This window comes from Cyprinus carpio, chromosome A7, assembly GCF_018340385.1.
Source record: "Cyprinus carpio isolate SPL01 chromosome A7, ASM1834038v1, whole genome shotgun sequence".
Lineage (NCBI taxonomy): Eukaryota > Metazoa > Chordata > Actinopteri > Cypriniformes > Cyprinidae > Cyprinus > Cyprinus carpio.
The window spans coordinates 17,470,245-17,497,607 of record NC_056578.1 but is presented as its reverse complement, the minus strand read 5'-3'; the positions used below and the strand labels follow the sequence as shown (position 1 = coordinate 17,497,607).

The 27,363-nt window shown below is 37.0% G+C and overlaps 1 protein-coding gene across 9 annotated transcripts in view; it reads left to right on the top strand.

Annotated features, from left to right (window-relative positions):
* The window catches only part of LOC109064615 (vacuolar protein sorting-associated protein 13C-like), a 46,477-nt gene extending 20,192 nt beyond the window's left edge, over positions 1-26,285 (top strand). For 3 of the 9 annotated variants that reach the window (XM_042760013.1, XM_042760017.1, XM_042760015.1), the window contains 50 exons: positions 1,594-1,898; positions 2,412-2,559; positions 2,667-2,775; positions 2,860-2,984; positions 3,096-3,252; positions 3,339-3,418; positions 4,004-4,063; positions 4,144-4,297; positions 4,377-4,496; positions 4,658-4,761; positions 4,899-5,066; positions 5,143-5,447; positions 5,644-5,791; positions 6,057-6,207; positions 6,307-6,434; positions 6,538-6,698; positions 7,234-7,487; positions 7,878-8,095; positions 8,258-8,350; positions 9,355-9,810; positions 9,910-10,065; positions 10,821-11,079; positions 11,426-11,586; positions 11,716-11,837; positions 12,548-12,845; positions 13,225-13,614; positions 13,838-13,942; positions 14,259-14,420; positions 14,505-14,630; positions 14,718-14,851; positions 15,932-16,058; positions 16,140-16,375; positions 16,493-16,637; positions 16,733-16,873; positions 16,967-17,048; positions 17,158-17,227; positions 17,391-17,502; positions 17,700-17,813; positions 18,452-18,585; positions 18,672-18,753; positions 18,886-18,999; positions 19,376-19,451; positions 19,549-19,712; positions 19,842-19,887; positions 20,023-20,146; positions 22,749-22,863; positions 24,747-24,838; positions 24,935-25,058; positions 25,186-25,269; positions 26,008-26,281. In XM_042760013.1, the coding sequence (XP_042615947.1) occupies positions 1,594-1,898; positions 2,412-2,559; positions 2,667-2,775; positions 2,860-2,984; positions 3,096-3,252; positions 3,339-3,418; positions 4,004-4,063; positions 4,144-4,297; positions 4,377-4,496; positions 4,658-4,761; positions 4,899-5,066; positions 5,143-5,447; positions 5,644-5,791; positions 6,057-6,207; positions 6,307-6,434; positions 6,538-6,698; positions 7,234-7,487; positions 7,878-8,095; positions 8,258-8,350; positions 9,355-9,810; positions 9,910-10,065; positions 10,821-11,079; positions 11,426-11,586; positions 11,716-11,837; positions 12,548-12,845; positions 13,225-13,614; positions 13,838-13,942; positions 14,259-14,420; positions 14,505-14,630; positions 14,718-14,851; positions 15,932-16,058; positions 16,140-16,375; positions 16,493-16,637; positions 16,733-16,873; positions 16,967-17,048; positions 17,158-17,227; positions 17,391-17,502; positions 17,700-17,813; positions 18,452-18,585; positions 18,672-18,753; positions 18,886-18,999; positions 19,376-19,451; positions 19,549-19,712; positions 19,842-19,887; positions 20,023-20,146; positions 22,749-22,863; positions 24,747-24,838; positions 24,935-25,058; positions 25,186-25,269; positions 26,008-26,106 (7,638 nt within the window). In that variant the 3' untranslated portion in view covers positions 26,107-26,281. Of the gene's footprint in view, positions 1-1,593; positions 1,899-2,411; positions 2,560-2,666; positions 2,776-2,859; positions 2,985-3,095; positions 3,253-3,338; positions 3,419-4,003; positions 4,064-4,143; positions 4,298-4,376; positions 4,497-4,657; positions 4,762-4,898; positions 5,067-5,142; positions 5,448-5,643; positions 5,792-6,056; positions 6,208-6,306; positions 6,435-6,537; positions 6,699-7,233; positions 7,488-7,877; positions 8,096-8,257; positions 8,351-9,354; positions 9,811-9,909; positions 10,066-10,820; positions 11,080-11,425; positions 11,587-11,715; positions 11,838-12,547; positions 12,846-13,224; positions 13,615-13,837; positions 13,943-14,258; positions 14,421-14,504; positions 14,631-14,717; positions 14,852-15,931; positions 16,059-16,139; positions 16,376-16,492; positions 16,638-16,732; positions 16,874-16,966; positions 17,049-17,157; positions 17,228-17,390; positions 17,503-17,699; positions 17,814-18,451; positions 18,586-18,671; positions 18,754-18,885; positions 19,000-19,375; positions 19,452-19,548; positions 19,713-19,841; positions 19,888-20,022; positions 20,147-22,748; positions 22,864-23,704; positions 24,624-24,746; positions 24,839-24,934; positions 25,059-25,185; positions 25,270-26,007 lie in introns of those variants that run through there. The other 6 variants (XM_042760009.1, XM_042760010.1, XM_042760012.1 and 3 more) reach the window with 6 other exon arrangements.
* Positions 26,286-27,363: the final 1,078 nt, after the last annotated feature.

Sequence of the window (27,363 nt, the reverse complement as noted above, 5' to 3'; positions counted from 1 at the left end):
CGATGTTTATGACTGCCTTTGTTTTATTTCTAGTGGTTCTTAACCAGGGATAAACTAGGCCTCAGCAAACTTCAAATATTTATTCTCATATTTAAAAAGAAAATTAATTAAAAAATAACTGTAAAAATGGAAAATGTATTCAATTTTTGTATCGATAAATAAAAACAAAATAACTACATACATATACATATAACTACATAAGAAAAATTACTTTTTATAAAACTGTGGTTGTGTGTATATACTGTGTATATACTGTGCTTCAAAAAAGTAAAAACAATAAAACAAGCAGCTTCATCATAAACACACCAGAAATACAAAATATCTGTGCCTTATGGGGAGGCCTTAAGATATTGTGTTGGACAATGGGGTGGGGGGTGGCTTGGGGGGTTAAGAACCACTGTTTTAGCGGTAAGTTTATAATAATAATTAATACTGTAATATATATATATTATATAGATAGATAGATAGATAGATAGATAGATAGATAGAAAAAAGAAAGAAAAATATTCATATGTATTATATAACAGAAATATATAGCTCAAGTTAAACAGAAGCAGTCCTAAAGTTTACGGTCACTAATATTGTCAGTAATATTTCAGTATTGCTTACATTACATGTATACGCACCACTGACATATAATAACCTCTTTTAAAATGGGTATGACGTTTTAGTTTTTTCCTATACTTCTTTTCCTATCAAATCAGATAGTTTGAAGAACCACAAGAAAGACTTTCAAAAGATCCCATCCATATTTTATATTTATCCGCAATACCATTGCAATTTAGAATTTCTGCACCTCTAGTGGCATCAAACAGAGTTATGTATCACCTAAAAGGTAGATCTCTTCCAAGTGTTTTTCAAACACTGGATTTTTCATGTTATGAAAAATTTATTTTTTTAGAAAGAGGTCAGTGTTACTTAACAGATTGCAATTCTGTTTACTTTTGCAGAAATTACATACTGCAGCTTTAATGCTGTTTTCTCTTAGATTTATGTCTTGAGTATATTAGCATTCGCTTCTTAATTTTAACTGTGAGATATTAGTCTTCTAACTGTGAGATATTGTTAAAGAACTGGACTTCAGATTATGCAAATTTACCCAATACTGTTATTTACAAATGTAGTAAGGCACAACATATTTAAATGACTTGATTGCGAATGCGTGGATTTGCATGTGTGCTTGTGTCTCATACTATATATTGAAGTAGAAATCACAGAAATTTGAGCTGGAATTTCGCACGATACGGATGCCTTGATTTTACTGTTTTTTTTTTTACTAACTTTCATACTCTACATGCTTAATAGAAATAGCTCACTTGCCATACCCAGACAATCTAATCATCAGCTTTCCTACTTTTTCTCTCACACGCAAAAAAACACTGCTTCACTCCAGCACTCCTTTTTCCACTCCTGCTGAATTTGCAACTTTTTGTTAAATTCAGCTTTCAGGCGTTTTAAAGTATAAGAACATCCCTGCATGAATTTTCCCTACTGTGGATCCCAGTCTGTTACATTAAGACCTTCCCTCACTTCTACTAAACTGCCACGTCACGCCAGACAAAGCCGAACCTAACTGTTGGTTGTCTTCCATAGATGTTTGTGGATAACTTCCAGGCAGCTAAAGAGGCTCTCAGTGCCGCCACGGCTCAGGCCGCGGAGAAAGCAGCTTCCAGTGTGAGGGATTTCGCTCAGAAGAGTTTCAGACTTGCCATGAACATCAGGCTGAAGGCCCCCCTTATCATAATCCCTCAGTCCTCCACATCCCATAATGCATTTGTGGTTGACCTGGGTCTCATTACTGTGGGGAACAGCTTCTCTCTGCTCCCAGTGGAAGGTCGTCCGTTGCCTGCAGTTTTGGAGACCATGGATGTAAAACTCACGCAGCTCAAACTATCTAGGTAGTAAAGAAAGCTGGAGATTTTCCCCAGAATTCTCCAAATGAATTTATGTGATTTAAAGCAGATTATACAGTCAAAATAAAGAAATGTGTGTCATGTTGAGGTCATTCTTTGTAGCTCTGTTAATATTCAGTATTACAATTTTACTATTATAGTATATTAATATTTTAAATGAACTTTTATTTTTATATTTTCTGTTTTCCTTTTAATTTTAATTTTAAGTTTTACGCTTAAGAAATCACGCTTAAGTATTGTTTTGTGCTTTTGTCATTTTTATTATTTTTGAAAAAAATATTTTTTATTTAGATTTATTTCAGTTTTAGTAATTTTAATACTTCAACTTATTTTCTATTTCCAAGGCAACATTTGAAATTTCATTTTTTTAAATCTAATATCTATGTTTTTTTTTTCAGTTAACAAAACTAGTTTTCAACCTGTTTGGTGTTACAGAATGATTAAGTGGTTGCTTCTAACTTTTTCTGACTTATTTATTTGAGCTTCTTCTTTCTTCAGGTCTGTTCTGAAGCGTGATGCTGCACATCTAGATGTTGAGATTCTGAAGCCCATAAATCTGGAGCTTTTACTCAAGCGTAATCTGGCTGCCACTTGGTACAACAAAATTCCTGGAATGGAGCTCAATGGAGTACTTATGTCAATGGATGTGAGTTTCTCTTGAAGTGAAAGTGATTAATGTAAAATCTAAAATGGAACCCAAACATGATTTCCAGGAGAGAAAACTGAAGATTGGTATTTTTCTGGCTTCTGTAGATGGCTCTTGGCCAGGAGGATATTGGGGTCCTCATGAGAATCCTAGCAGAGAACATTGGTGAGGGGAGCAGGGCTGCTACAGTGGAGGAAACAAAAGCTTCTGCTAAAAGTATGAAAAGGTTTATCCTGTCAGTAAACTTGTCCATTAAAATCTGTCTTCAAGGGCTTCACTTTACCCTCTTTTCCTCCATAGATGAAGCTGTAGATGAAGGACAGATAGAGACACTTCCTGTAGGGACAGAGACGCAGCCTGCATTGACCAATGGTGCTTTCACTGAGAATGTTGTTAATGTGCTGCTCAATTTTGAAATCAAGGAGGTAATTAAGCTCTCTTAAGTTGTTATTTTCTGTTGTTCTACAGTCATAACTCCACATTTGTTGACTGAGAATCTGGAGTGGACTGAGAATCCTGTATCTCTCTCTTTGCAGGTTATGCTGAAGTTGAAAAAGTCCAAAAATGGGAAAGAGTGTCCCTTTTTGGTTCTCCATGTAGCTCAGCTTGGAATTGACACTAAAGTACGAAAATATGACATGGAGGCCACAACATACATTAAAACCATCTCCATGAAGTGCCTAGAGTTCCCAGGTTTGTAGCACTTGAAACAAAGCAACATATTTTCGTTAAAAGTTTAAATGAAGTGATGAGTTTTTTATTTATTTATTTATTTTCAGATTCAAATGGAGAAGCGCTCTGTATAATCAGTTCCTCAGCAGAGTCGGGAGCAGATCTTCTTGAAGTCAAGTACTTTAAGGTAACTGTTTCTTTCTGAATTACAGTGATGTGAGCACATAATTCCAATCATTGCATCAGCACCAAAGCACTATTTATAAAACTTCCTTTACAGTAATTGTCAAAACGAATTATGTTAAGTATTAAGTGACACCCTTTTAATCCATGCTAGAGTTGACTAGTGGCAGGACATTTCATGTCTAGACAGGCTACAGCTCTTACAGTACCTTAGAACTATTCATTTAGGTTAGCACATGAATTACAATTAGACAATTAGATCCAGCCATTAGCCATTATGCTTTTTTAACATTTGTGAAGTGGCTCTTCTTTTAACTCCTAAGAGCTATTTTCTCTAAAATGAGATAGCAGTGTCTGTCGCACGTAAGTGTACTGTTAAAACTCTAGAGGTATGAATTCATACTAATCAAGTTCTGATTAAATGTATACTTGCTGTCTATGTAATATATTTTACACAGCAGTGATAGATTATAGATCCTCCATTATTAATCCTACAATTACAGTGTATACTTCTTAACTAAGATTCTTCACTAAGCTTCCAGGACCCATGAATGGAGATCTTAACCTTGTTTGATTCCTGTCTTTGTAGGCTGATCGAAATGGGCCCAACTTTGCAAGCCTTTACCAGAATACTGAGCAGAAGATCAATGTAAGCATGTGTAAATGATGTTAAATAATATACAGTTTTGGAAATTGAGAGATCTTCAAATTGTCTGTGTGTGTTTTTAGGTGGTGTTCTCCTCTTTAGACTTGATGCTGCATACTGAGGCTCTCCTCTCTACAATGGACTTCCTGTCTGCTGCCCTGTCCAACAGCAGTCTGCCCTCAACTGAGAGAGAAAGCAAAAGGAGTGAAGACATGAGAACTACCTCAGATAAATCCAGTAAACACACACAAACAATCACTTAAACATGTAAATGTATCATTAAGAATGAATTAATTAAGGACTGTTTCTGTCTCAGCCGCAGTGAGCTCTCCCTCTGATGGTGACATCATTGACCTGATGGTGAACATGCAGCTCGGAGCATTTAATGTGTTGGTTTGTGACCAGAAGAGCAACATGGCTGACATCAAAATTCAGGGTTAGAGTACATTCCTGTTTTGAAAATGTACTTATGTATTACCACATTACTGATACTGTGAAACAACAATAAAAAGTGCAGAATCTTCTTTAAAATGTAAATATGTTTTATTAATATGATATATTTCTATTTTATTTTATGTAAATCTTCTCCTCTTGTAGGTTTGGACGGTTCTCTACAGATGCAAGGAACTCAGATGCACATGTCCACACGTTTGCGTGACTTCATCATCATGAATGTGGATCCAAAAACTATTCACAAGAAGGCAAGCTAGATAGAGCGTTACATTTTTACAGTTTACTATTCTTTATACATTTTCATTTCTGTTTACTTTGGCTTTTATATAAACAGGGTACAACAAAAGTGCATTTAGATATCTGTTATTTATTTTTGGTTCTCTAGGCCATCTCCATCGTGGGCGACGAGGTGTTCAGCTTCAGCATGAGTCTGACACCCAAAGCCACTGAGGGGGCTGGGTATACAGATACTTCAAAGGTCGATGGCAAAGTGAAACTCAACGTGGGCTGTATTCAAGTGGTCTACCTTCACAAATTCGTCATGTCATTACTGGTGAGTTTAAATTGCACACATGGCCTCTCAAGCTGATTCAAGCACACCAACATACTTTCACTTTTTCTCTCTACAGAATTTCAGTAATAACTTCCAGGCAGCTAAAGAGGCTGTCAGTGCCGCCACGGCTCAGGCCGCGGAGAAAGCAGCTTCCAGTGTGAGGGATTTCGCTCAGAAGAGTTTCAGACTTGCCATGAACATCAGGCTGAAGGCCCCCCTTATCATAATCCCTCAGTCCTCCACATCCCATAATGCTGTGGAGGCGGACCTGGGTCTCATTACTGTGGGGAACAGCTTCTCTCTGCTCCCAGTGGAAGGTCGTCCGCTGCCTGCTGTCATAGATAATATGGATATACAGCTCACACAGCTAAAACTGTCCAGGTAGCCCAATGCCAAAAAGCTTATCTAGGATTCTCAGACTTACTTTTTTTATATATCCAATGTGTGTCCATTTAAAGATCTGATAATTAACTCAACAGAATTCATTTAATGAATTTTCAAAGCCCATATTCTAGTTGTCCATTATACAACTCTATATATGTTTCCTCTTATACATCCTTTTGTTCAATATTCTCAGAATTTCAGTGGAGCAGGACTCAAATCAGCCTAGTTCAAAACTATTGGAGCCAGTCAACCTTGTTCTGTCTGTTAAACGTAACCTGGCGGCATCATGGTACAAGAGGATGGCTGCCATAGAGGTGGATGGAGATCTGAAGCCCATGAAGGTCTGTTCACATTATACCAGGACATATTTTCAGCTTTTTAGAGTTGCAGTGTAACAGAGATGCAACAGATGGTTTTTTTTTTTCTTCTGTTTTTTTGTTTTTCTGTATTGACATTTTAAATGAATCTGATGTCACAGTCTGTCTCTCTGTGGAATTGACTAGTTTTGGCTGGTCCATTTCTTGGATCTGGTTATTATTAATTAAATAGTTGGAGTGATTGTGGGAAAATTTATGAAGACTCTCACATTTTCTGACTGTGTTCCAGGTGGCTCTGAGTCAAGATGACCTGACTGTCCTGCTGCGGATTCTGATGGAGAACATCGGAGAGGCGAGCAGTGTTCAATCTGACACACCGATCGGCTCTGAGGCAGCCCTCAAACAAGAGAGTGTGCTTGTCAGAGCACGTACAGCGACTGGTGAGGGAAGACGGACACACACACAAATATTTCATATAATGATTTTTCTTCTAGAGAAAAACTCAGTGGATGTTCTTGATTTGTTTGTGTCTTGTGTAGGCTCTGAGATTCTTGTGGAAAAGCTGTCTGAAAGTAAACTGAGTGACACAGAGCTGCTGGAGAGTGTCAAATTCAGCTTTAATGTGGAGTCCCTTGGCCTTACTCTTTACAGTAACGATCCCGCACAGGTGTGTATGGAGCTTACAGATTCGGTTTACAGTTACAATCCATTCATAATGAAAGTGAGTGTTATAGCTGTTTCTCTCTCTCTTTTTCTCTCTCTTTCTCTAGCCGTCTGTTCATGAGGAGCAGTCATGTTTAGGTGAATTTATGCTGTGTAAAATGAAAACGTTAGGCAAAATGTTTACTAATGGCAACATGGAGGTCTCCACCATCCTCACCACATGCACGCTAGATGACAGGAGGAGCGGTATTCAGAGAGTCACATCCAGGTGGTTTACACATACACGCACACACACACACACACACACACACAAACAAACATTTCTGGTCAAAAGTTTGGTATAATTAAGATTTTGCATCAAATTAAAATGATTTCAGAAGGATCATGTGACTGTAGCAATTGTTGCTGAAAATTCAGCTTTGCCATCACCGGGATAAAGTGCTTTTTAAAATATATTAAAATAGAAAACCATTGTTTTAAATTAATTTAAATAATATTTCACAATATTGCTGTTTTTACTGTGTTTTTGATCAAATAAATACAGCCTTCTTGAGCTTAAAAGTAAAGGAAAAGTCATAATTTTTCCAATGTTTTACTGGTGATGTGTATATAAAAATGTAAGAATTTTTTTCTTAATTATAACAGATTACAACTAAGAAACATATTTATTCAATATGACATTACATAAAATGATTGTCAGACTGAGCATTTCAGAAGAAAAAGCATCTAGTAAACAGTTGTACAGTCCTGTTTCTAGGCCTCCCCCCTCTGGTCTGATCGCTCTGTATTATTTTGCCCTGTAGGATGCTGGGAAGGCGTGATGAGGAGACGTCAGAGCCCATGATTGATATGACATACTCTCAGAGTGCGGATGAGCGCTCGGTGGTCGCTGTGCTGCAGAAGCTCTATTTGTGTGCTAGCGTGGAGTTCCTGTTGGCTGTGGCTGACTTTTTTGTGCAAGCCCTGCCTTCAAGTCCACCTACACAGAGAGACAAAACCAATCAGCTGCCACTCAAATACGTCTCAGAGCCCAAAATCCAGAGTGAACCTAAAGCAGGTATGAAAGAATGAATAGTTACATGCTAAATGTAAGATGTTAAGCAAAGCCACATTAAATATTCTAGATTTACACTAAAAAAGTGAGCAGCTTTTTGTCATTAAGGGTGTAAAAACAATTGTTAAAATAATGATTGTTTCTCACAGTTCTGGAAATCCAGGAAATGTCAAGGAATTTGAAAAATGTGATTTTGAGTGCTAGAAAAGTCAACATAAATGAACAGAATCTTAATGGTCATGGAAATAGTTACAGTCAGTATATATATATTCTGATCAGTTGTAAAGTATTTTTAGCTAGAAATGCTTGTGTGTACAATGAATTAGAAATGCCTGGAACAGTAGGAAAGTGTAGGAATGTTGTATTTGATACTTCATCTATCATCAACACCAGCTCCGAGAACCAGACTGCGAGCAGTTGTGGTGGACCCAGAGGTTGTGTTTGTGGCTAACCTGATGAAGGCAGATGCTCCTGCACTGGTGGCCTCATTCCAGTGTGATTTTAGCCTCCTGTCTGAAGACACGGGCCAGGCAATGAAGGCCAACATCAGAAGCCTCAAAGTGCTCGCCTGCCCCTTTATCAGGACGGAGGGTGACAAAGCCGAGACCACCGTATGCTTACTGATTTCTACTGTTTTTAAATTTATTTTTACAACTGCAATAACGTTTGATGTTTATTTTGCACTTTAAGAAGTGCAGTGAAAAATGTATTGCAGGCTATGTAAATGCAATTGTCTATAATGCTTTGCAAATCATGAGTTTGTTTTACTGCAGGTGCTGAGACCATGCTCTGTTGAACTTGAGACCAAAATGCCAACCAATGCCCCATTAACTGGTTCGGTAACTGTAGAGGAGGTCATAGTGAAAGTGGGTGTTATCTGTTTGCCATATTAATATTTTGTGAAAGGAACGTGTATTCTATCATTTCAAAAGTTTGGTGTTGGTAAGATTTTTTTAATGGTTTTATAAAAAGTATCTTATGTTCACCAAGGCTGCATTTATTTGATCAAAAATACAGTAAACACACTCTCAGAAAAAAGGTACAAAAGCTGTCACTGGGGTGGTACCTTTTTAAAATGTACACTTTTGTAACTTTTAGGTACTAATATGTACACTTTAGGTACTAATATGTACATTTATGGACTCTTTAGGTACAAAGGTACAACTATACAAAACGAAACACCAAAAATACATCTAAAAAACCTACCAACCAAAAACTTTTAAAAATAATTTTTAATCAAATAAATCCACAATTATACACAATAAGATACTTTTTATAAAACCATTAACTTTTGTACCTTTTTTTCTGAGAGTGCATAAATATATATTTATATATTATAACATTTCTATTAATTCTGTGATGGTGAAGCCATTACTCAAGTCTTCAGTGTCACGTGATCCTTCAGAAATCATTCTAATATGCTGATTTGATGCTCAAGAAACATTTTTTATTATTATCAATGTTAAAAACAATTGTGCGGTTTAATTTGTTTGTGGTAATATTTTTTCCTTCAAGACTGAATAGAAATATAAAAGTACAGCATTTATTTGAAATAGAAATCTATTGTAAATGTCTTTAAATTACTTTACTGTCTCTTTTGTTTAATACATTGCATCCTCACTAAACAAAAGTATTCATTTCTTTCTGAAAAAATCTTACTGACCTCAAACTTTTGAACTGTAGTGTATTTGCTCCCTATATTTTTTTGTGTGTGTGTGTGTACAAAGATGCTGTTACTGTATTTCAAGAGTTATTTTCTGTGTAAATATGTACAGTACTGTTCAAACATCTCGTTTTTTTACATATCCCAGGAATATATGATCTACTCTGTGTTGAACTAACATGCTTTTTCTCGGACTTGCTCTCTCAGATCTCTCCTATAATTCTTAACACTGTCATTACAATCACGGCTGCCATGGCACCTAAACCTAAAGAAGAGCCGTCACAGCAGACATCAGATGACCTAAACAGCCTCTGGTCTTTGATGAGTGTGGCTAATGCAAACTACTGGTTCCTTGGTGTGGATACAGCCTCCGAGGTCACTGAGAGCTTCAAGGATGTGGACAGCAGTAAGGATGGAGAGTGTTTTGAGATGAAAGTGAAGGTGGTGCAGGTCACGCTGGAGTCAGGTTTGGGGCATCGGACTGTGCCCCTGCTGCTTGCAGAATCGTCATTCACCGGTACTGCTCAGAACTGGTCGTCACTGCTCAGTGTCTCTGCAGATATGACACTGGAGGTGAATTACTTCAATGAGACTCATGCAGTTTGGGAGCCACTGCTTGAGAGAGTGGACAACGGTAGTCGGAGGTGGAACCTTAAATTAGATGTAAGCAGAATTGCTACTCTTTTTCACACAGCTCCCACCCTGTCAGATATGTTGCAGGTTGTTCTGTTGGTGATTATTTGTTTGTGTTTCTGTGTTTAGATGAAGAATAACCCTGTTCGGGATAAAAGTCCAGTTCCTGGGGATGATTTTATTATGTTGCCAGACCCTCGCACAGCCATCACTATATTTTCCAAAGACACCATGAACATCACTGTGTCCAAGTGCTGCCTCAGTGTCTTCAACAACCTGGCTAAGGTAAACCATTCAGTCCAAAGAACAGCATTCTCACACACACACACACACACACACACACACACACACACACACACACAGAAAAAAAAATGCAATGCATGCAATATCATTGTAACATTATTCACTTTCCCCATACATTTACTTAAACCTAAATTTTTGAATTACACCTGATTTTTTTTTTTTTAATTAATTAAGTTTTTTAATAAGTTAGCTATTTGTTGTTTTCTTTTTAATGGTGTCAAATCAGCATATTAGAATGACTTCTGATGGACACTGAAGACTGAAGTAATGGCTGGGAAAAATTAAGCTTTGTGGTAACTCTTTATTTTAAGGACCAATTCTCACTATTAATTACTTATGCTTATTAGCATGCATATTATTAGCATATTGAATGTTTAATAGTTCTAATAAAGCACAAATTAATGCCTTATTCTGCATGAGCATATTTTAGATCCCTTAATTCTACCCCATACCTTACTATTAATAAGCAGCAAATTAGGAGTTTATTGAGGCAAAAGTCATAGGTAATAATTAGTTAGTAATAATCTGTTAAGAATTGGTCCCTAAACTAAAGTGTGTCCAGCTTTGCCATCACAGGAATAAGAAAAGTTATTTTAGTTTTTAATAATGTTTACTGTATTTTTGATCAAATAAATGCAGCCTTGGTGAGCATAAGAGACTTTAAAAAAAATCTTACCAGCCTCAAACCTTTGAATGGTTAGATTATACATCTAAAAATAACATTTCTCTCTTGTCAGGCGTTCTCAGAGAGCACAGCCTCCACCTTTGACCATTCTCTGAAGGAGAAATCCCCCTACACCATCCGCAATGCATTAGGCATTCCTCTCTTTGTTCAGCACAGTGCTAACCTGCATTTGGCTGGCTCGTCCACGCAGGGTAAACTGCATGAATTGGCCGTGGATAAAAGTGTGGATTTAGAACATTCATCCTTTGAGCGTTCATCCCGACTGTCTGCCCTGCAGAGGCAGGAAAGCTGCTTATTCAATCTCAGCATAGGTCAGTAGCACAGACAACATACACCTCGTAAACCGTACAAATGCCTTGGGTAATGCCTCACCTAAACCTACCTGGACAGCATTTTTTGGGCATAATATGCTCTTAGTAAGTTTAAGCATGTCTATAATCTCCAAAAATGCTGTCTTGGTAGGTCACTCTTTAAGTTTTGAACAGCCTAAATTCCCATACAAAAATAAAAGAAGTCAGATCTGGTTGTTCTATTTGTTAAATTACCTTTATATATTTTTGATGTTATCCTATAATAATTCAGCTATAGTCTAATAATTTTTAGGTCATGAATTATAGGTAAATGCAGTATGCTAATTCATAAATGTCCCCTGTGCAGTTCCCTCAGGTTACAGTGAGATTTCAAATATCCCGTTGAGTAAGCCTGGCCGTAGACTCTATAATGTCAGAGGACCCATGCAACAGGATGTTGTGTCTGTACTGCTTCAGATCGATGCCAGCGAGGGCAACAAGGTCATCACAGTACGGTCCCCCCTACAGGTTCGTCTGCTCACTTTACCTGCAGAGTGCATACATCTGTTTACTTGTTACTCTGAATAAAGAAATCATTAGTGAAAATGACCCTGTCAAAATCACTGTGACTTGATTTCTTTTTTTATGTGTTAACAGATTAAAAACCATTTCTCGGTGCCTTTTGCTATTCTGAAGTATTCTTCTGAACTTGGAGGGATGGTGAATATAGGGGTTGCTGAGCCTGAGAAGGAGTGTCATGTTCCTCTAGAAGCTTACAGGTATAAACAGGGGAGAAGTGTAATGGCTTACTTCATTTTAGTGCATTTTGCATTCATATGAGTCAAATATCATGAGGAGCAACTGTAAAGAAGATCTTTGACTACATATCATGCATATTTACAATTCAGTCACTATATCAGAGGTGTCATACTTATAGTTTTTCTACCTAGGCATACACATGTGGAGCACATGATCAACAATAGTCTAGAATCAACTTTATGCTTCGTTATAAACTAATTTCATATGAACTAATCCAAACAGAAACACTTGCAAGTTGCTGATCTAGCCTGAATAATAAGCTTTATGTAATGTTAATTGAGCAAAATAAACGACAGTCAATCGAAGATGGCCGCAGAGTGACATGACTTGTCTTAAAGGGACTTTGATTTAATGCACCACGGGCATTAGATTACATTTACATTATATGAAATTGCTAATTGGAGAATATAAATTAAACACACACAAACAAAAACACATACTTTTGATTTTTGCCACATAACTACTCTTGGTTGGATAACTTTAGCTTTAATTAGCCATCTCAGAGTGAATATTAATACAAAGCTAAAACAAAGACCTAAAAAAAATGGTCCAAAACAATACATTAAAGAGTTAAAAAAATACATATTTTTTTCTCTTCTTTGCAAGCAGTGTGTTTTTATTGGTTTTGTGCTTTATGATGTAACTTTCTGTGCTCTGTGTGCTACTTCAGGAGTCAGTTGTTCTTGCTGCCTGTCGGTCCTTTAGAAGATGTGTATGGTGCGTCCACCACATGCATCGCATGGAAGGAGCAGGTGCACGTGAGCTCAGAGGTTCACGCAGTGCTGCAGTGTCCCGCAACAGAGAGCAGGTTTCTGCCACTGGTGGTGAACACACTGGCGGTGCCTGATGACCTCAGCCACATTGGCAGCCATGAGGAAGGGGACTGGGACCCTGCTTACATCATCCACCTGCACCCAGCTGTCACTCTCAAAAACCTGCTACCTTACTCAATACGTTACCTGCTGGAGGTGCAGAATATTGCCGTTTTAATACACAAATGCGTCAGCACATTTGGCATACACATGTTGGGGCTTTGCATGATTTTTTTATGTATTTGAAGGAAGGCTGCATCAATTTGATCAAAAAAAAAATACTATTCTTTGCTGAATAGAAAGTTCAAAAGAACAGCATTTTTTAGATACAAATCTTTTGTAACATTATAAATATCTTTACTGTTACTTTGAAAAAATATAATGCATCCTTGCTGAATAAAAGTATAAAAAAATCATACTCACCCCAAACTTTTGTGTATCACACATTTGTATTGATTATAAAATCAGTCCAAATTGATATTAATGTAATTTTAGCCAGCAGTCGTTTATTGAAAATGCATCACATCTCTCACAGGGTTCTGGTGACTTCTACGAGCTTCAGGAGGGCAGTGCGGCGGATGTGCTGAATTCGAATGTTGGCGGTGAAATAATGGAGCTTGTTTTGATCAAGTACCAAGGTCGCAACTGGACTGGACATATGAGGATTAGCAAAGAAATGCCTGAGTTCTTGTCCATCAGCTTCACCTGTGACCCTCCAGAAGGACTGACCGTGGACCTGTGTGTGCATGTGTCTCGAGTGAGCGGCAAAATGGTCCTCTCTGTTTACAGTCCGTACTGGATCATCAATAAGACGTCCCGTGTGCTGCAGTATCGCGCAGAAGATACATATGTGAAACACCCATCTGACTTCAGAGACGTCATTCTGTTCTCCTTCAAAAAGAAGAATTTCTTCAACAAGAATAAGGTTGGATTGGGCTCTTTGGCAGTGTTTGATGGATATACCTGTACAGCTATATTAGCCAAATATCTAAAACAATCAAATCATGAATGTCAACATGAACTTTAATGTGTTTGGGCTGTAATGTTCAGCAAGCCATGTTTTGCAAAGCTCAATGTTTTTCCTGTAGATTTTGGTACGAAATGTTCTGGTAGTATTTCATAAATTTACATGCTCCTCTTCCTTTTAGTTGCAGCTCTGCGTGTCCACCAGCTCATGGTCCAATGGCTTCTCGCTGGACACTGTTGGCAGTTACGGATGTGTCCGTTGTCCAAACAAAAGCGGGGACTACTTGGTAAATGCTTTGAACATTTAATGAAATAAGACTAGAGATGCACTAATGGTAAAACTCTGTCCGATACTGATAAGACGGTAATTATTTTCAGGTATGGCCGATTAGAAATATATGCCTGATGTTAAAAATCTATACAATAAATGGAAAGTATAACACAAAAATTAAAATATCACAAATCTAAAAGAAGTGCTACTTATGAATTCAGTAATGTGTAATGTGAACATCAAAAACCATATAATATACGGTATGAAAAGTGGACATTAATTCTGAGATTTGTTAAAAATTACATTTTACTACAATCTGTTTTGATGTCCAGGTTGGGGTTAGCATCCAGATGAGCAGCTTTAATCTGACACGGATTGTTACCATGAGTCCTTTCTACACGCTAGTCAATAAGTCCTCGTTTGAGCTGGAGGTTGGAGAGGTGCAAAACAACAATGGTTTCAGCTGCAAGTGGCACTACATCTCCTCCACAGAGGTCAGTGCTGAATTCATCTTTTATTAAAGGCAGGAGTATTCCTTCAACATATGTGTGTTTACCGTATGATTGTGTGTGTTACAGTGTTTGCCTCTTTGGCCTGAGGCCAGCACGGGGAAGCTGTGTGTACGGGTTGTGGGATCTGAATCTAGCTCCAAATCGTTCTTCTTCAACAAGCAGGACAACGGAACTCTGCTGCGCATGGAAAAGGTGAACATGATCTGCCTGTAAACATGATGCTAAATATACTTTATTAAACCATATTGATCACTTAATTCTAATCTTGGTTCCCATCAGTATGGTGGCGTGATAGTGGATGTGAATATCGCAGACCACTCCACTGTCATCAGCTTCACTGATTACTATGATGGAGCTGCACCTGCACTGGTTGTGAATCACACACCCGCAGCCACTGTCAACTTCAGACAGAGGTCAGTACCGCTTCAGTGTTTTACTTCATATAACGGATGAATTTAAAGTCTGAATATGTCTGATTAGAAAGTCCATGAAAAACATTTCTGTGATCGTCACGATACCTAGGTTTCAGTAGTCAATAGTGTCAATACCATAATTTCACAAATGTTTTAAACGTAAATGTAAATAATTATATGAGAACAATGTTTACTTACATGAGAAATACTTGAAGAGTACATTGCATTAAGTCAGTAATAAATAAAATAAATTATATATATATATATATATATATATATATATATATATATATATATATATATATATATATAGTATATATATATATATATTGTGTGTCTATGTGTGTGTGTGTATATATATATATATACTATATACTATAATATATTTAAATAATATATATATTTATTTATATTCATATAAAATACATTACAGTTCAAAAGTTTGGGGTCCGTGGGATTTTTGAATTAATTATTAATTAATACATTTATCATTATTTATGCAAGCATGGCATCAAATTGATCAAAATTGTTAAAAAAAAAAGTTACTAGAAATATAATTATTATTATTATTTTTTTTTTTATTCATCAAATAATCCTGAAAGAATATATGTCACTGTGTCCACACAAACAATACAACTGTTTTCAACATTGATAATAATAAGAAATGTTTCCTGAGCACATTGGAATGATTTCTGAAGGATCATGTGAAACTATGTACTGGAGTAGACTAAAAATTCAGCTTTGCCGTCACAAGAATAAATTAAATTTGAAATTATATTAAAATATAAAATATCTTAGTTTGGCTAAATTTAAATAGTCTTAATGCACAGATTCAGTCCAGTATTTTGACACTTTTTAACCTGGCTGTTTTCATGCATTCACTTAACACAAGCCAAACAAAGTGCCTTTGACCATTCAAATGCACACCTGCATGATTATCAGACACGAATGCTATTTTTTATCTACTGTGGTACCAAAATAATGGTACTTTTGACATCTGTGCTCTTAAGATCATCCTCCCAGTGTTTTGGAGTGTGTGAATATATTTCCTATCTCTTATCCTTGTCTCTGCTTGTGCAGAGGCTGTGAGGAGTCTTGGGCACTGAGACCAGGTGAAGCTCAGCGTTTCGCATGGGATGATCCAGCAGGGGAGCGGAAGCTTTGCTGGAGCTGTCAAGACTACAGCGGAGAACTGGACCTTGTAAAGGTTAGAGAGAAATCCTGGGTTAGTGAATCTAATGATCTGCTAATATTACTGGTCATGTCATTGCCATGTTGTTTTCTTTAGGACGAGTGTGGGCAGTTTGCTTACAGCAGCTTAGTTCAGATACACTGGGTGTCTTTCCTGGACGGCCGACAGCGGGTGCTGATCTTCACTGAGGATGTTGGCATAGTCTCAAAAGCACGGCAGGCAGAGGCGCTGGAGCAGTTCCAGCAAGAAGTCAACATTTCATTAAAGAACCTGGGCCTGTCACTCATAAACAATGACATTAGACAGGAGATAGCATACGTTGGCATCACCAGGTAACTAAACCCACACACAGCAACCGTAAAATGAATTATTCATAATGATCATGGACTTTTAAAGGGGAACATAAATGCCACTCTTGTGCAAGTTGATGATTAAGAACTGTGTTTTTATTCTGGTGTGGTTTGGGAGATGAGACCAAAGAACCGCTGGAAGTCCTTTAACAACAAGAACATTGGACTGCTGGAGAAAGCCTACCAGGACCATATCAACAGCAAGAGTGAACCAGGCTGGATTAGACTAGAAACTGGCCTAGAGGTAATAAAGGATTTTATTGAAATAAAGTTTGATTAGTAAGATAATTATGATGCTGAGATATTATCGTATTCTCTTTTTTGTCTTTATTAAAACAGGTGAACTTTGGAAGATTGCCCATGTTGATGAGACAGCCATTGTCCTGCACTATCAGGAGAAACTTCCTGCCTGGCATTCGTATTGAGTTGAAACAGTCGCCTCACCAGAGGAGTTTACGTGCACAGCTCTATTGGCTACAGGTAACACCCACACACAATGTACCTGTTGAATATCACACTTCTGTCATTTCTGGCATTTGTTCAGTTATTATGTGCACCATTTATTTGTTCCAGGTGGATAATCAGCTGCCGGGAGCTATATTTCCTACTGTGTTTCATCCTGTTCCTCTTCCAAAATCTATTGTTCAAGACACAGGTACAAGCACCAGTTAGCATATGAAGGCTTAATTTAGGCTAATTCGCTTCTGAGTGCACATTTAGAGTGAGTGGACATGAAAACACTATATCTTACCTTTTATCTTTAGAGCCGAAGCCGTTTATCGACGTTAGCATCATCACAAGGTTTAACGAGCACAGCCAAGTCATGCAGTTTAAGTAAGTGATGGCACAGTGATTACACAATTCCAATAATTCTATTTTTTATTTTATAGTTTTGATGACTTTTATTTTTGATGACTATTGTTTAAATTTGGGAAATATAGTAGAATAAAGAATAAGTAGATCCAGCCTTTGACTGGCATTGTTTGTTTTTGTGTAGGTACTTTATGGCATTAGTGCAGGAGATGGCAGTGAAGATCGATCAGGGCTTCTTGGGAGCAATCCTCGCCTTGTTTACCCCAGCTACCGACTCCCAGGACAGTAAAGAGAGGGTAACTACTGCTTTTTCTGACACGTGTTGTTGTCAGTCGCATATTTTTACTAATGAAATAATCCATAAAGATTGCAGTGGCAAACACTTCCTCCATAATTACTTTATTTTGTTCTTGTGTTGTAATCTCGTGTGGCTTTATGCAATGTGAATGAAGAAGGGACTGGAGACGTCAGTATGTGTTTCTCTCTGCTTCAGAATAAGCTGATAGAGAAGGATCTGGAGGCGCTGCAGGCTCAGCTGATGGAGAGCTCCATGACAGACACCTCAGCGATGAGCTTCTTTGAGCATTTCCACATCTCTCCTATTAAAGTAATGCACCAGCACCGCTGTCCACTTCAAAAACACAGCACATGGTCTCTTCAGGGTCACTTGTCACAGAAAATTGAAAACTCAGATAATACCTGCTCCCTAGTTTCAGTCTTCCACATGCAATAGCATGACAGGACAGTTATATACTGTACAGTGCACTACCATTCAGTAGTTTGTGGTCGATAAAATGTTGTAATGATTTTGAAAGAAGTCTCAACAAGGTTGCATTTATTTGTCAAATATACAGAAAAATAGTAATATTGAGATATTGAATAACATTGAAATAAAAATAAAAAAACTGTTTTCTGTGTTAATAATATATTTTAAATGATGGCAAAGCAAAATTTTCAGCAGCCACTAGTCCAGTCTTTAGTGTCACATGATCCTTCAGAAATTTCTTATTTCATTTCTTATTATTGTACATGCTGAAAAACTGTGATCTTTCTTTGATTTAATAGAAAGTTCAAAAGAACCGGATTTATTTATAATAGAACTCTTAAATGCATTTATTCTTTTTTAATAATGTCAAATGATGGATAAATTGCAAAAGGATTTCCCTGACAGGTAGCTGCATCAAACTGTAAAATGACATGTAATTGTTTATGACTGACCAGGAAACTATGTGTGTGTTCATGTAGCTGCACCTGAGTCTGTCTCTGGGCTCCAGTGGAAATGAATCTGAGCAGGGTGATATGGTTGCCATCCAGTCCGTCAACCTCCTGCTCAAAAGCATTGGTGCCACACTCACTGATGTAGATGATCTGATTTTCAAGTAAGACTTTGAGCTGTGCTTGCACTCTAATAATGACTTCCACATGGGCATCGACTGACGTCCTTTTGTCTCACTCTTTGTTTCAGACTGGCTTACTTTGAGGTGAAATATCAGTTCTACCGACGAGAGAAACTGATGTGGACTGTGATCAGACACTACTCTGAACAAGTGGGTGATCTAAATACACACTCATGCAATGTCAGAGTTCATTACATGAGCAAACGCTCTCCAACACGCATACATTTTCACTTGAAATCATTGTATCAGAAGGATGTTCAGAGTCTGTTTCTCTCCTCATAGTTCCTAAAGCAGATGTACGTGCTGGTTTTGGGTCTGGATGTTCTTGGAAATCCATTCGGGCTGATCCGAGGCTTATCAGAAGGAGTGGAGGCTTTCTTCTACGAGCCCATCCAGGTCTGACACATGCTGTTCATTTATCTATCTGTTCAGGCCTCAAATGTGAGTGTGTTGTCTTACAAATGCCAGATATGAGTACAGCTTTGAGTACATAGAAAAGAGTGTGTCAGATATGATGAGACCACAGGTATTTGAGGGATATTTAAAATATCAGTCACCACTGTAATGCATGTAATGATGTATTATGGCCACTAAAGTGACCATCAAATCATTTAATTCTTACATTAAACCAATATTTATATAATATATTTTTAGCTTTTTGTCTCATGGTTCTACAAATTCTACATTTCTAACTTTTTTCATGTAACATGTTTTACAAGGTTATCAAATTATGATTTGTGTAGATTGATAACATTTGTTTGTGTGTGTGTAGGGGGCTGTTCAAGGACCTGAGGAATTTGCAGAAGGTTTTGTTATCGGTGTTCGAAGTTTACTGGGCCACACAGTGGGTAAGACTCCCTGCTTTCCTGCTTTTCTCTCTCAAACCCACATATGCTCACAGAGGATCCTTAATGCACATGATTATTTTCGACATGATCTTTCTAGGGGGCGCAGCTGGCATGGTGTCTCGTATAACAGGCACTGTAGGAAAAGGCTTGGCTGCCATCACTATGGACAAAGAGTATCAGCAGAAACGGAGGGAGGAGATGAACAGACCCACTAAAGACTTTGGAGAGAGTCTGGCTAAAGGAGGAAAGGGATTCCTCAAGGTACACAAATAAAAAAAGCATCCAAGACGACATCAAAGCATTTGCCTTTCCATTTTATGCATCATAGATAATACCATTCCATTGTATTTGGCATGAACTGACTTCTGTCATTTCTCTGTTCTCCTTCAGGGAGTGGTCGGTGGAGTAACAGGAATTGTGACCAAACCGGTGGAAGGTATGGCTGTTTACTGCTCATCACTGAATTCTTTTTTATATTCAGTGATGCCAAAAATGATTGGGAATTGAAAATGCTCAAATACATGTAAAGCCAGCCTTCACAGTGATGGATAATATATCGTCATGGGTTTAGGGGCGAAGAAAGAGGGGGCTGCAGGCTTCTTCAAGGGCATTGGGAAAGGCCTGGTTGGAGTGGTGGCCAGACCTACAGGGGGCATCATAGACATGGCAAGCAGTACTTTTCAGGGCATCCAAAGGTGAGACACAGATGCACATGAATATTATATCTACATCCACACATACAAACACAGACTCACACATTCGGCCAGCCATGTACATACACCACCGCTCAAAAGTTTTGGGTTAGTAAGGGTTTTTTTAAGCTTATACTTTTATTTAGCTAAGACATATTAAATATATTTTATAAATATATATATATATATATATATATATATATATATATATATACACACATTTTAACTCTATTTTTGATCAAATAAATGCTGCCTTGTTGAGCATAAGAGACTTTTTATTAAAAACAAAACAAAAAAGAAAAGCTTACGAACCCAAACATTTAAACGCATAATTCTTACTTTTAAATGATTTTTAAGCAATATTTTGAACCCAAAAACTGGTATGTGGTCATAATAATACCGCAAGCAGTTTTAGGAGGGCCCACATTTAGTTATTTTTGCGGAGTGGAAATCTTGTGATTCCTACTAGGGCAGAGATGTATCATATTATGTAAGTGCTGATGTGCACTTTATATACACATTTTGGAAAAGAAGATTAGATTAATGATATCCATTCTGAAAGGACAAGAAAAATATGTAATATTTAGTTACAAATTTCCTGTGGCAATTTTCTAACATACTGTCGGCTGTCAACTGAGTGTCTGTGTCCTAATTTGTGTCTCTTTTGTCTATGTTGTCTTTTTTTTTTTTCTCACATAGTGTTGCTTTTGTTTTTCTGTGTGTCAACTAATTTTGTGACTCTTTCTTTCATGTTTTTCATAAGTTAATTCCTGGATGTGTTTGTTCTTTTTAGTTCAGTGAGTATTTGGAAGCTCATGAGTGTACAAATGTGCGTCTGAAGGACTGAATGACTGAAGTGTGAATGTATGTTACCCAAAGACATGACGGTGAATGATCCCTCTGCATTCACTCAGTGGGGTTTGCTTGTTTCCTTGGGTCTAACAAAAGTGAATTTTGCAGCATGAAAGAATTTTTAATCTACAGGGTATGAATGGTTGAAAGGTAAGCATTGCATCATGGGAAGCAATGGATGTGAGCTGTAGCGCAGAGCATTCTGCCATAATCTACAGTTCAAGAATCCCCTTATAACTGGAGTAATTAACTTGTGCCTATTTTCCCATCATTGTTACATTTGCTTCTGATCTCCACACCCCTTTCACTGGTGCATTTTGGGGCCAATGGAAAGTCTGATGAGCAGAGCAGCACAGACAGGAGCAGAGATGGTATAGAGAGGAACGAAAGTACAGATAAGCACATATACTCATGTAATATGGTCCTTTCAACCAAAGGTTCAAATGGTGTGTAATGTCCTTATGATCATAGTTAAAGGAATAACAAACAAATGAACAAAAAAATGGTCATCATTTACTCAACTTCATGTCATTTCAAACCTGTATGAAATTAATTCTTCTGTGGAACATAAAAGAAGTTATTTTTAAAATGTTTGTCTCTTTTTTTTTTTTTGTCCATGGATCCTTTCTACAGACAAGTTTGTAAGTGATGACGAGTTATTATTAACATCATAAATCTAGCAAAGAGTATATACTTTTGTTTCATTTCACTTTATTTCAGGCTCAAACATCCATATCAAAAGACAAATATAAACAGACTAAACTTTTATAAAGTCAGAGAAATACATCGTACATAGTTTTTTTTTTTTTTTTTTAGCTATTGGAGCAAATGGAAATTCAAAAATGATATTTGTTGTGTCAGTTTGCAGCTGTTTTAGTTTGCAACTTCTGCTGTTGACACCCACAATGACTGACACCTAATGTGAAAAGGATCTATTGAGTTTCATTATATGGACAAAATCATCTTTTGTGTTCCACAGAAGGAAGAATGTCGTATAGATTTGGAACAACATGAGGTTGTGTAAATGAGTATAATTTTGGGTGAACTTTGGATAATGTCCCTCTTTCCGACTGCTCTGCTTGTCAGACCAAGTCCACTGCATGAGCTCACGGCACTGGACTCTATGATACACCACTGCCTAGTGTGACCATGCGCTCTCCAACCAATAGCAAAAGAAGCATTATTATTTCAAAGGCAGCCGATGACCAGGCTAACCAATCAATTTGTGCACCCACGCCTTTAATTCTGCCCTGGAAAAATGAGTTGGCCAATCTGTGGTGTTCCCGCCCCTGGCTTTTTCATGCCAAACCTTTCACGACAAGCTGGAACAGTGATGCCCCCCAACCCCTCCGGTGATTCTCTAGCATATATGCGCTCAATCATCACCATTCGTTCTGCTCTCCATCTTATACACTTGAATCGATCCGCTATGTCTGTATGAACTAATCATATTGCTTTTCCATGCTCGCACTGTAGAAGTAACCAAAGGTGAGAGAGGGCTTAAGGAATCAAGACACTGCATGCAATAGCACAAAGAAACTTTGTAGGCTGATGATTTTGAAATGACTCTTGAGATGAATTGCATTTGTTCGAGGCTGTTCGGGCATGAACTTTAATTGAGTAGATTCTGTTCACTACCTGTAAGAATGACTCATCCATTGCCCACGCATATTAGATGAATAAAAAACACTAGATCCCAGGATGTCGTCTCTGTGAGAGTTATGTAACATGCTGTTGCTGATTTGATTTGCAGAGTGGCGGAATCGACTGATGAGGTGACTAAATTAAGGCCAGTGCGTCTCATACAAGAGGACGGCATCATACGGCCCTACAACCAGCATGAGTCAGAGGGCTATGACCTCTTTCAGGTGAGGTCACCTGTCAACCCCACTGACCAGGCTACTAGACCCGATGGGAAGGATTTTAATCAGCATAACCCTCCATTTTAATTTACAACTACTAACTACTAACAGCCAAATTGTTTTGAAGGATTGGAGTCAGTTTGACAAATTAAGGCAAAACCATTGTTTTTTCATGAACTGGTCAATTTCAAGATTTTGGACTATTTTGCTTCCATAGCATTGTCGTATTTCAGACTATTCCTCATGCGCTGAGCCAGAAAGCAGCACTTCAGTAGGACTTACATGCACCAGATTTATTCCTATTTATATTTGGAAGGTTTTTACAGAGGGGTTTGTTCATATATATCATATATCATCCTGATTTATGTAACATTTTCTTCCTAAAAATGTGTTGATTTTTTTTCCCCTGAATGTTATAAGCACTTTCTGATTTATGGAATTTTACATATATATATATATATAAAGATTCTCTCTAAAATCCCCTCTGTAAAACATTTTTTTTAACTCTAATATCAACAAAAATAAAACAAGAATTTGAACCTGGCTTTATCTAATGGTCACATTTCTGTTCTGGAAATGTTGGTTAATTAGTGCATATTTAAATGTACAGTTTTCAGGAAACAAAACAAAACAATTGTGTTATTGTGATGTGATTATTCAACTGAGGAGATAAACGCAACTAAATTCCGAATCCCCTTGTTAAAATTCCAGCTGTATTCTTCATTAAAACTGACCTTAAACTCCAAAGTTGAACTGACTCCTGCCATGCTGTGAAGAAATTAATTCCTGTTTGCCTACTCATTTAATTTTTCCTTTTTCTCTCTTTTCTGTCCTTTTCCAAATGCAGCCTGAGGAAATGTAAATTGGGAGTGGGAGATGGGATTGGGACTATTACCTTAAAGGTGTTACTGAAAACATTTGAGAACACAAGAGATATTGTAGCACTTAAATGAACCAAACTGGATATCCAGTACTAGACTCAGTCTAGCCTGGTCCACCTGCAGTAGAATGTTACATCATTGTGTTCAGAAAATAATATATTATCCTAAGTCTGCATCTGAAGTTGTCTGTCTTGTGAACTTTTACAGCTGTGCTACTTTTCTTATCTAGAAAACGTTTTTTTTTTTTTTTTTTTTTTTTTTTTGGTCTAAAAATAATTTCAGCATTATACCTCAGACATTTTTATTATATCAGTTTTATATCAGTATATACATTTATTTTGTTTTAGTTATATCCAAACATAAACTCATTAATCAATATCATATTTTTTTCCCAAAATATATTATTTGAAATTCACAAAAACAAGATAATTTTAAGACAATATTTAAACAATTATTCGATTTGTTAGAAATAGGATGTGGAACTTCCAAAGTTGGTCTATTTTTCTAAACTTCATTTTAAGTTTCTTTGAATTTATGTCTGTAAATACATATCCACGAATCTCAAGTCTGTTAACACAATATTACAGTCTATATAAAATGTATTCATTAAAAATATAAACATTATGAATACATAAAAAAATCCATATTAATATATGCAAACTTATATATATATGCACTAAAGGGGTTATTTTACAGTGCATGTTGTAATAAGTGTCTGATGTATTTTCCTATATATTTTATACGCTATATCTTATATAAGACGTGGTTCATAATTGTCATGTGATTGTTTGTTTTAATGTGGCTTTACTGTATTGTAATTGTATTCATTGAAGAGGTTGCTTGAGGCCCAAATAATCTGGAATAAATCAATACTCCTCTCTCTCACGATCAGTTTTATGCATTTTCTAATTTTTTTTTTTGATTCAGATCATTATTGCTGAAAAATATTTGGGTGCAGTCGCTACTGTATTTTGTGTATTGTGCTGTATGAGTGTGTATGTTTTTCAGAGGTCTGAGATTAAACAGTTGGATGGAGAGATCTTCAGAGAACACTATGTGTACCCAGGGCACAAAAAAACAAACATCATTATCACCAACAGGTATTCCAACAACCGAAAAATGATGAAACGGTGGCATTTTGCCAGTTTTCCCTTTTCCATATGTTCTTGCTGTGTGTTGGTTTATTTATCATGCAGGAGAGTGATGTGTGTGAAGGAGATCGACGTGATTGGACATTTCAATAAAGAATGGGAATGTAAATTTGAGTACTTTCAAAGGCCTCCAAGCAAAGAAGGAGGAGATTTGAAGATATATTACCGGGTACATAAATGGTTTCCCTTTACATGCTTCCTAACAGCACAGTGATAAGTGTATAATTTAAAACATAGTGATAAAGTCATGATCAACTAATTAACATTGCTTGACAACCATCTGGATGTTGGTGCAGGAACAGAACAAATTAAACCTCATTAGGAAGGACGGACAGACGCTAGTCAAAGTGATACACATGAGACATGCTGACATGGCAGAGGTAAAAATCACAGATGTGTTTTGTGTGTGTGTGTGTGTGTGGATTATAAGTTAAAACTGCAGCTTGAAAATTATTTAGCTGTTGAAGGGATGGTTCAATATTGAAAATTTGCTGAAAATGCATTCACCCTCAGGCCATGTACGATATACGTAGATGAGTTTGTTTCTTCATCGGAACAGATTTGGAGAAATGTAGTATTACATCACTTGCTCATCCTCAGCACTGAATGGGCGCCGTCAGAATGAGAGTTCAAGAAGCCTATATAAACATTGTGGATTATTGTGATGTTTTTATAAGACGTCATGCTAATGGCACCCATCCACTGCTGAGGATCCACTGGTGAGCAAATGATGTAATGTTAAATTTTTTTCCTGATTGTTTTAAATGAAGAAACAAACTCATCTAGATCTTAGATGGCCTGAGGGTGAGTAAATTTTCAGCTCATTTCTCATTTTTTGAGTAAACTATTCCTATAATGAATGTCATTTCATTCATGTGAAACTGGCAAGCAAAATGTCATTGCCAAGTGTTGAACGTGACACTGTACATTTAGCTTGCTGTTTCAGAGATGCCAAGCTGTGATTAAGCTAGTTACACAGGTTGCACTAGTTTTATCTCTTTCATGCTCACATGCCTTTATGCTGAGTAGAAGTACATAGCTATCAAAATGACTGCTTTTCATTTTCTGTGAAGAACAAGCGGTGGCTTCTTTGACCTCTTTTGCTTCACACTCCACAGAGACTGCGAGAAGGAATTGACAGTGCCCAGTTTGCACGCAAGCAATATCGGATGGCACGACAGAAATCACAGCGCTTCATCAAAATGGGCAACATTTAAATTAGCCAGTCGAACCATGTTAAACGCATGCCCACATCGTCCTAGTTTAACCTATACTGCCTAGAATTCAAAGTATCAATTATGTATAGAAATGTATTTTAGCAAATGTATTAGTTAAGCTCACTTAAGTTTTGAATGTGTCTGAATTTTTGAAGTTAGAACTACTTTTTTGTTTTGTTTTTGTTTTTTGGATGTTTTAAGCACTTCGCCTTGTGTTTTGCTTGAGGTCTTTTTGATGGGATAAAAAAACAAATATGCAAAAGAGATTTTGTTGTTAAATATTTTGTTAGATTATTTTGCACTTGTTATAAAAAAATACATCGCTTCAATATAACTGTAATGTGCAATATGAGGCTTGTCCAGTTTAGCTCACTTATCTAAAAGGAAAGACAGAAACTGGTATACACCATTTTGTGTTCTAGCTCAACAATGACACACATAATACACAAAGCTGCTCTCAGCTTCTTAAAAATTATAACCCTACAAAAATTGTTCTCTCTTGTATTGTTTTACAGACACACATATGTGTCTCTTGTCCATTGCAGAGGAAAGATATAGTGTACTATAAAAAAAAAAGTTAAAATGACAGACCACACCTGCTATTTGAGGTGGAGAATATGATATAAGCTTTACCTCTCATGGTCACTTGTTTGTTTTGGAAGAAACTAAGAAATTGTTAAAGGGTGTGTGTTTATATGGCAATGAAAGATTGGGCTGTATTCCACAGTTTTCCCACAATGATGTACAGTGAATGGATCCTCTACATGTTGCTAAGTAACTGGGCTTCCTGTATGTTGGTGCAAGTTGGCCTGGTGTGGGCAGGAAAGGAGAGGTTGGTTATCCCATGCCCCAGCGCAGGGTATTTCCATGTCCTCTTATTTCCTATGCATCAGTTGACCAGACATACACCCACAGGTCAATGCCACTGTAAAACACCAAATGTCATCAATAATCTCCACTAATCCAATGCAAACACTAGAAATGTCAGGGGTTACAAAAGAATTTCCCAATACATAGTAGCTGTTTTCAGAAACACTCAGTGTACTATAACTCTTATCACAACCTCACACGTCCGTGCAGCACAGTAAAACTACAGTATCTAAGATCAGTCTCATGAATGAACTCTACTGTAAAAACTATCATGGGTCCATGCCACTGTAATTAAAACTATAGTATTGCACTTAAAATTAAAAACTTAATCCAATTGCCTTAAAAAAATAAACAAAAAAGGAGAGAGAAGTGGATTACTTTTTGTAC